Raw genomic sequence first — 9,249 nt, 5'->3', positions numbered from 1 at the left:
CTGTGAGGGCACTGCAGGATGGGCTCCCCCCTTCCTGTCAGAGGCTGCTGAGAAATGGAGGCGCCCCTGGGTAGGGGTCCCCGGATGCACTGGCCCTGTCGGGCGGAAGCGGGACAGGAGACTCTCAGGTGCAGTCAGGCTGGTGGGGGCTCCACCTCACGGGCTCTGGAGCCTTCACAAGAGCTCAAGCATGCCCCCTTGTGGCCACAGATGACTGGAGCCCAATGCCAGAGTGGCGAGGCCTTTCCTAGGCGGGGTTGGGTGGGTTTGTGCCCTCTGCTTTGTGCCCCCACAGCCTGGCCTAGTGGCAGAAAGCGACCTGGGGCCGGGGAGAGGCAGGTACCCAGGGGGAGGATGCAGGATCTGAGCAGGCCCTAGTCCGCGTCCCGCAGCCCTGTGTGGAGCGGGGAGCTGTCTGGGAGACTGGTCCTTGCCCCTCACGTCTGGTGGAAGCCAGAGGAGGCGGTTAATGGCTCCCTTAGAGAGGCAGGGCCAGATTAACGCAGGGGTTTTAGGGGCTGCAGCCCAGAGCCTCGGGCTAAGGGGGGCCCCACAACAGGACCACCAACAGGGGGAGCAAAGGGGACAATTGCCCAGGGGCCCTGGCCGCTGCCGGCAGCGCAGCAGGGCTAAGGCAGGCTTCCTGCCTGCCCTTGCTCCGCACCAGTCCCGGAAACGGCCGGCACGTCCCTGGGGGCGGGGGTGTGTGTGTCTCCACACGCTGCCCCTGCCCTGAGCGCCGAGTCCGCAGCTCCCATTGGCCAGGAACTGCGGCTAATGGGAGCTGCGGGGGCAGTGCCTGCGGGCAGCGGCACGCCACAGAGACCTCCCCTGACCCCCCCTCCTAACAGCCGCTGCCAGAGGGTGTGCTGGTCAGTTTCAGGAGCCGTCCAAGGTAAGGGCCGATCCCCCGACCCCCTTCTGCACCTCCTCCCCCTGCCACAGCCCAGCGCCCGCACCCCCTCCCGCACCCAAACTCCCTCCCAGAGCCCGAACCCCCTTGGACAGGGGCCCACAAGAGAGTTAATCCGGCCCTGGACAGAGGTGCTGACTGCTGGGGTCAGGGGATTCTGGATCCTGACCCCTGCCATGGGACCGGGATACTCGCCTTCCAAACAGTGAGACAGGAGCCACGGTCTTCAGTTCTGCGGCTCTCGAAGGGCCCCAAAGCCACCTGCCCCGGGTGGGCAGAACTCTCCTCCTGAAGCCCTCAACCACGGTCAGCCCGGGCGCCCCGGGGTGTGCCGATGGGGCAAAGGACCTGGCTGCAGACACCGGTGGGGCTGTGTTCCCCTCTAGCCGGAGAGGGAGAGAGCAGCGGGCCAGGGGCACCGTGGCCGGCTGCGTGTGGAGGGGACTCACGCCAGCGACGCTCCGGCAGGCATGGCCTGTGGAACGGAGCTGAGGCTGGCTCATAGCTACCCCCCACCCACACGCGGGGATGGCAAAGGCCTCCCTGGGGAAGGGCGGGGGGTCAGCTGTGCCCTATCCGGGGGCAGTGGAGCAGCGAGGACGCTGGCTGCTGGGTTACTCCTTCCCCCGGCTTCAGGCCCAGCCAGCTACTGGGTGCACCCCCAGGGGCCTGGCCTGGAGGGGAGGATGGGCAGCGATTCAGAAGGGAAGGGATGGGGGGGGTCTCTGTATGGTGCTGGCACCCAGCCCCCCGTCAGGATCAGGCCCCCTTGTGCTGGCTGCTGTGCAGAGGTGGCCATGACCCTGCCCCAATGAGCTCCTGGTCCAGCCCGGTCTCTCTGGGTTGCAGAGATTTGGCAGGGTGCATGGCTGGGCTCTCAGGCTGTGCCACCCCCGCGTGTCCCCAGTCCGGTCCGGCGGGCGGCTCTTGCTCCAGGCCCTAGTTTCCTCTCGGCTCTGTGGGTAGGTGTTTCCTCCCCTCTGCGGTTGACTCAGCCTTAGGTCTCCTGCCGAGGCAGCTGCTGAGTAGCTTTGCAAACACAGCAGGGGTGGGGGTGACGGAAGAGAGCAAACTTCTGCTCCTCCAGAGGAGGCTCAGGGCCCCTGGAGAGGTGCCTGCAAGGACCTCGCTCACCTGGCTGCCTCCTCTCCCCTCCAGCGGAGGCGCCCACCTGGACAGGTAACGCCGCCTCCTGCGCTCTCCACCTGTTGCCAGGTTTGGGGGGGCGCAAGGAGCCTGATCCTCCAGGGGTACGATGCAGCCACCCCCTCCTGCATGCCCTGCAGGCCTTGTACCTCCCCCCTTCCCTGCAGAGGGGGAACCCCTGGTCCCCATGGGGTGGCTGGTTGGTAGGGGGAGGCAGTGCTTTGAGCTGACCTCACCGTGCCAGATATTTCCTCTCCTGGGTCCTGTTCAGACACGAATGCCTGGCTGGTCTCTTGGGAAATCTGTGGGGTGTGTGTAGGGGGGAGCTGGCTCCAGGGACGGCCCCGCTGCTCTGCAACACGGCAGGGGGTCCCACCCCATCTTCCTCCTTCCTGCCTGGAGCACTGGCCGTGCCACTGCCGTGTGCTAGGTTACCTGGAGCCCCAGCCCCTGGGCTGGTCAGCAGGAGGTGTGACGCTCTCCCGGGGTGTGGATCCATAGTCACTGGGGGGTGGGAGCGCTTACTGGGCCCAAACACTCCACTTCTGTGGGAACTGGATTTGTACGGGAGTCGGCGTAGCTGCCATCTGTTGGTGCTGTCTGGCTGGGATCGGAAACCACGGGCCCACTCCTGCTATGGCGAGTGGTCAGGGCGGAAAACAAAGACCCAGAGAACTGGATGGAAAGCAAGGATGTGCCTATCTCTGTGCACCTAGTGGTGGTGTGTGCTGTGAAACAGCTGCCGCGTTTCACCCCAGAGGTGGCCGCATTGCAGTGCTGACGCACGGACAGAGCCTGGTGTAGGGCCCAGAGTGGTTCAAAGCCTGGGAAGCGCTTTGGGTGCGGTTTGTGTTTCAGCTCGTGGGGCAGCGCTCGGGAGGGATGGGAGCGGGTTTGCATGGCACTGAAGGGGCGTGCGCTGGGTTTGCCTAGGGTGTCTGTGCGTGGCGCTGGGGCCAAGGGCGTGAGTGTACGTGTATGCTGCTGGAGAGCTGGCGCTCCCTGGTTCAGCCGGTTTTATTTGGGGCACTAGACAGAGTTGCTTTCATAAACAAACAGGGCTGGCTTCCCCCACCCCCAGACCCGCTGTGTGTGTGTGCCGCCCACCGGTGTCCCAGCCGGGCACGGCAGCAGAACCGCAGCGAGAGCATCTCTAGCAGGACGGTCAGACCTCAGCCTCTATTTTGATTCCTGGTGCGGCGGGCGGCCTCTCTGGAGGAGAGACGCGTGGGCTTTGTTTGCAGCAGGCAGTAAACAGGATGCTGCCTGCGGTGGAGCCCGGCTTGCAGCCCACGGAGGCAGAGAGCAGCGTGGAATGAACAGGACAGCGGGAACCTCCTCCAGAAGGTGCTCCAGGTGCCCTGGGCCTCCCCAGCTCCGGCCCCAACTGCTTCATTCGCTGCTGAAATGCAGCCACCTCTGGGGTGGGGGAGCAGGGCACGCTGGCCCACGCCTCCCCATCCTCTTTAGATGTGCCATGAAATCCCGGACGGCCAGAGAGCGCAGGCAAGGCCTTGGTTTGTTCAGTCTCTTCTCAGAGACCTCAACTTCTCTGTCTGGGTAGGACTGAGCCAGCCCCGTGGGCATCCTGTCCCACAGTGGGCTGGGCCAGGAGTCAGCCACGCTTCTCCTCTGCAGTCGCCTTTGCTTTCACCTGTCCCAGCGCGTGCCAGGATCTCTATGCAGGGGGCACCCATCCTCTCCCCTGACTTCTGTCTCGGACGGCAGCTCCCTGGGGCACCACATAACCCGGAATCCTTCGGGCCCGGAGCATCCGCCGGCGGGGAGGAGGGGCAGAGCGAGGGGCGAGGGGTAGCGGAAGGGGATGGGGAGTGGGTGCTTGTGCGTCTGGGGCCAGGGGGTGTGCGAGGGGAGGCCAGGGGCTGCGTGCTGTGAGCAGGGCCTGTGTGTGTCGAGGGGATGTGGAGACGGGCCCCTGTTCTGTGGGGGGCTCCGTGGACCATTCCCCGGGGGAGTAGCCCAGCCCCGAGGCCCGGGGGAGTGGGGACCTGTGTAGAGCTGAGGGGAGACTCCCCACTGCGAGAGGCCCATGGAGCCCAGGGCCCCCAGCCCTCCCTGGGGCTCATCCCGGGGGCAGCGCGGGCACCAGGTCCCTACACTGTTGCTCGGAGACGGGGCAGTGACGGGTTGTGGCTTGAGGCCTCCAAAATCTGCTGCTTCTAATGCCCCCCAACCCCCGGGGGCTGGGAGGGACTCCAGGGGCTGGCTAGCCCTGGAGGGCAGGGGTGCACGGCAGGGGAATCAAAGCCAGGTCTCTGCCCTGGAGCTGGGGGGATATGACCCTCTGAGAGGGAGGCCTCAGGTCTGGCCATGGGGGACCCTCGGCCTGGCAGCGGGGCTGGAGGGGGTGTTGGGCCTCTCCCCTGCCCTGCTCCTGCCCCACCACTGGAGGGAGGGTGGAGCTGGCACGCCCGCTTCCCGGTGCCATCCAGCCCGGGCCTGCAGGGGGTGGGGGTGGCAGGCTGGGACCTGCTGCTGGCTTCCTGCTTTCCTTGTCCACCCCCACGCAAGCAGTGTGGGGGCATGGGGGGAGGGAGGGCGCTGGCCGTGGGCCGCATGGACCCGCTGGCGATGCTGGGGCTGCCCAGTGGTCCCTGCTCCCCACCCCCGTGTGGGCCACACACAGCTCCTGGGGGAAATGCCAGCTCCCCAGTCCTGCCCCCTCCAGGTGAACCAGCCCAGGCTGCACCTCCCTGCCTGGCACTGGGCCCTGGGCTGCTCTCCTGGGACAGTGGAAGGCAAATCCCGCACTGGATTCCTGGTTTGGACTGGATTCCTGCCCTGCTCCTCCCTACCTACGGGCTCAGTGCCCGACCCCCACAGGCCAGAGGAGGGGGAGCTGTCCTTGCCCAGAGTAAGTTGTCCGGGGGCTCGCTGTGGTGCTGGCATTGGCGCATTTCAGTGCCCTGGCGGTGCCACGGGCCACCCGTCCCCATGCGGGCCTGGCACTCTCTGAGTGACAAGGGTTGCTCCTTTGACTCTGCAAATGTTTTCCTTCTGGGAGGGGTGCTGCATTGGTCCCAATCTCCCTCCCCCGCTGGCTGCCTTGTTAAATCCCGGCCTGTTCGGGACCGGGGATGGCACAGAGCCCAGTCTGACTGGTGCAACCCCCCAGTGTGGGCATTGCCAGCCTGCCATGGGCCTCACACTGCCTGCCCACAACTGGCCTCCACCTCCACTCTGGGGTCCAGGCTTACACTGCCTGTGCCAGTGCAGCCAGCCGGGGCTCGCTGCCCCCAACCCTAGACGCCAGGGGCACTGATTGGCAGCTCTCATCAGCCAGCTGGAGTCCTCGGAGCAAGCCACCCCTCTGATTGGCCCCCGGGCCGGCTCCCCTACGCCCTGCTTAGCTCTGCCCCACCAGCTGCCAGAAGCCATTCTCGGTGCCCCTCGATTAGCTGGTTTTCTCTGGGGGCTGCAGCTCCAAGCTGCTCCCAGCACAGCTAATCCGCCCTCACGGCGATCCCCGACAGAGAGGGGAAGGGTCACGCAACAAGTGGGGGATGGAGCTGGGCAAAGAACCCAGGGTTTCTGGCTCCTAGCCCCGTGCTCAGTCCACTAGGCCATGCGGGGTGAGCAGAGGACGGGCCGCTGGCAAGGGCAAACTCGCAGCCTGGTTCTCTTGCAGCCCCTTTCCTGCAATCTTGTTTCCTCATCGCTCCGCTCCATGGCACCCAGCAGACTGGGCGATGCCCCTTCGCCCCCACGGGCTGCCTCTGTTGCAACCGCCCTCTATCCTGTCATGTCACTCTTTCTCAATGCAAATTGCAGGGACAGGTCTGTGCCGCTCGCAGGCTGTGTGGCAAGAGCCAAGCGCGTCCGCAGCCCAGGAGATAGCGTCTCGCTGCCTGCTAGGCCAAAGTAAGGGCTTGGCTCTTGGCGCTCTGTGTGAGATGAGTTTGGGGGGTCTCAGTCAGTCCCTGCTGGCTAGTTGGCCACATCCCAGAAACCACCGTTGCACCTGGCACTGACTAGCTCCTATGTGGGTGGTCTTGGCAGAGGCGCCATGGGGACTGAATGCCCCTTTGGCCCCCAAGGGGGAAGCCCCAGCCGAACCATGCGCCCTTGCAACCGGGGAATGCACCAGCCCTTAAAGATACAGTGAGACACTTTAATGCTCCAGGAAAGGTTCCCCTTCCTGCTGCCCCCTGGAAAAACCCGGGGATGACTGGCACTCTCCGGGCCATCACCCCGCAGGGCGCAGCCCTGACATGGGCAGAGCTGGCTCTGAGCAAACACCCTGGGCAAACACAGACGGCCGGCGGCGAGGGGGACTGGCCCAGAGGCAGGGACGGGAGCCCCTGGGTGGCGTCTGGCTTGTGGATTTAGTGGGGACCCAGGAATGGGCTGATTGGGTCGCCTGGAGCTTGGATCTCTCACCTATGTGGCTAGCCAGGGCTCCAGGGTGCTACTTGGGCTGATTCTTGGTTTTACCGTTTGGGCCACATAAAACCCATGGACAAGCTGGGGCGACTCCTACTGACACGGGTGGGAATTGCAGCCCCTTCCTCCAGGCCTGACTCCAGCCCAGTGCGCGTCAGTGCTGTGTTGAATCCTCTCTATTGCGAATGTCCGGAGAGAGCTGCGTGATACCGGCGCTGCGGGGACCCAGGGAGTGACCCAGGAGATCTAGGTTCTGTTCTTGGCTCTGCCACTCCTGCTCTAGGGCAAACTGTTGCCCCGTTCTGTGCCTCAGTTTCCCCCCTCTGCAATAAGACCCACCGCCGGCGAGGCTCTGCTAACCGATGGCTGAGGTGCATTGAGATCTTAGCCTGGAAGGGGGAGGAGAAATTCCAAACGTTTTATTATTATTCCTCCCTTCAGATCTGACTTTGTGGCAGCCCTCGTCCTAGCCGCAGACGGCTGGACAGTCCATCGCCGCTGGGAGACCAGGGGCTGCCACACTCTTGCTTTGCCAGACTCCCAAAATAGCCAGCACCTTGATCCCATTCCTGACAGCGCCTCCTGCTGGAAGAGGCAGGGGCTGGAATGGTTGCACTTTCCACCTTGCGGCCGATTCGCCCGCCCCGTTGCCTCCTGCTGGGCCGCCAGAGGAGCTGGACGGTTACGACAATCCCGGATGTCTCGTTTGCTGCAGGCAGTTGAAGTTGCTGGTTTGCTGAAGCAAGCCCTGTGTGTGGGGGTGGGGGGCAGGCGGGGGAGGCGTTGCATCAGGCAGGAAGGACTCTGTTTGCTGCTGTGAGATCTGCCCTGGAGGTGATGGTTAAGAAGCTAACAGAGGCTCTTCCATCCCCAGGAGGGGGGTCATCTGCCTGCAGGGGGTCAGAAGGCCAGGCCGGAAGTGCCCTTCTGCCCCCGCGGGGCCGGGCTGGTGAGCCTGGCAAAGGTCAGGGCGTCCTTGGCTTCGACTGACCGCACCATGCTCGGCGAGCCCTTGCGAGGGGAGTCCCCAGCGTCTGTGGGCTGAGCCCAGCTGGGGTGACCAGACAGCAAGTGTGAAAAATCGGGACAGGGGGTGGGGGGTAATAGGAGCCTATATAAGAAAAAGACCCAAAAATCGGGACTGACCCTATAAAATCGGGACATCTGGTCACCCTAATCCCAGTGCTGGCGCTGCCTGGGCAACTCGTGCCTCGCTTTCCCTGTGGGGGGGCGGGGGGAGGTTACTGATTGGCATCGCCTGGCATGCTGCCACGAGACCATCAAGGGCTCCTACGTGGTTATCGACCTGCCGCCAGCAGCGGGTCCTGGAGACTGATTTAGTGGACGGGAGATGGGGGGCCGTGTGCTGGGGCGGGGGCAAGGGAGAAGCTGCAGCTGAGCAATGCTGGGGGCAGGGACACCAGGGTCTGTACCTGAGCCGGAGGCCGCAGACACACCCTGCAGCTCCAGCCGAGCGAAAGGAGGATGGTGTTAGCCGGCTGTGGGAGTTAGCACGTGCCCACCCCAGCCACGGGTGCATGGGAGACGCGGACTGAGCGTGTCTGACTGCTGGGTTTGCCCGCTTCTGCCTCCAGGGTCCCTCAGAAGCCGAGCCCCGTTCGGGAGGTGGTGGCCGGGCCTCAGGCCCTTTCCTTCCCCGCACGCTCCTGCATCAAGAGGGGATCTGGGGTTGTCCTCAACTCTTCTGGCCTTGTCTCCGCAGGTGGTCGAGATGGCGCATGACCTGCTGGCAGGCCCACGGAGTGGGGCGGACCGGAGCTGAGGGCTGCTGCCTACTTCCCCGCCCCTGCGCTGGGCGCCCCGTGCTACCTTTGGGCCCTGGCAGAGTGGCAGAATGGCTCTAGCGGACGGCTGCCCGTCATCGCTCTGGTTCTGCGGTGGGCAGTGACGGGGTGAAGGCGCCTGGGACAGAGGGACCTCGGGGCTGGTTCCTGGACTCGCTGTGTGTCGGGAAGAGAGCCCCGCCGGGGAAGCGCTGCTCTGCCCTGGGCAGTACCAGTCTGCTCCCTGGGCACCATGGCCCAGGACATAGACACGGACGCGCTGCTGGACCTGAGCTTCCTGACGGAGGAAGAGCAGGAGGCTATTGTGGAGGTGCTGAGTAGGGACTCGCGGCTCAGGGTGCTGGAGGAGGGACGCATCAGGTGAGCCCAGGAGATGCTGTGGGGTGCACGCCTGGTCCGTGCACGCCTCTGTAGTGGGTTAGTTCAACTGGGGCAGGCCTCCAGTGGGAGGCTTTTATTCTTTGGAGCTTAAACTGGTCCCCGGTTCACTGAAGCTCGAGCCAAGCCAGTGGGAAGCCGAGCGGCCACCCAGCCGTTGAGCCGGGTGGGTTAGCGCTGGGTCCTCGCGGCGGAAAGATGGGTTTGTACATGGAGACATAAGCCTGCTTGTGTCCCTGGGGCCCCAACGCACCGGGGGTCTTTACCTTGGTGTGTCAAATAATAATACCCGAAAGCCATTGACAAAGGACATCAGCATCGTTATCCCCCTTTGTAGAGATGGGGAAACCGAGGCACAGAGAGGGGCCCACGGCCACCCAGCAGCAGAGCCCGGAATAGCACCCAGGTCTGCTAAATCCAGGCTGGTGCTCTATTCATTAGGCCATGCTGCCTCCCAAGTCAAGGGCAACACCTGGGATTAACCTCAGATAGCTCCGCGGAGGTCAAATCTACAGCCCCCCGGTGCCGCTCAGATTTTGCACTGAGCTGGCCGCTGGCTGCAAGGACCCACCTCTCTCTGCAGCGAGGGGGGGCAGTTATGCC

General features: G+C 64.5%; 1 protein-coding gene across 1 annotated transcript in view; it reads left to right on the top strand.

The window, feature by feature from the left end:
- The first annotated feature begins 1,975 nt into the window (after positions 1–1,975).
- The window catches only part of SYTL1 (synaptotagmin like 1), a 17,793-nt gene continuing 10,519 nt past the window's right edge, over positions 1,976–9,249 (top strand). Inside the window, exons 1-2 of the mRNA XM_026657198.2 lie at positions 1,976–2,092; positions 8,187–8,628. Of these exons, the coding sequence (XP_026512983.1) occupies positions 8,501–8,628 (128 nt within the window). The 5' untranslated portion in view covers positions 1,976–2,092; positions 8,187–8,500. The remainder of the gene's footprint in view (positions 2,093–8,186; positions 8,629–9,249) is intronic.

The sequence above is a fragment of the Terrapene carolina genome, unplaced genomic scaffold (genome assembly GCF_002925995.2).
Source record: "Terrapene carolina triunguis isolate 2854851 unplaced genomic scaffold, T_m_triunguis-2.0 Scaffold236, whole genome shotgun sequence".
Lineage (NCBI taxonomy): Eukaryota > Metazoa > Chordata > Testudines > Emydidae > Terrapene > Terrapene triunguis.
Note: the sequence above shows the minus strand (reverse complement) of the source record. Positions and strands in the feature narration are given on the sequence as shown.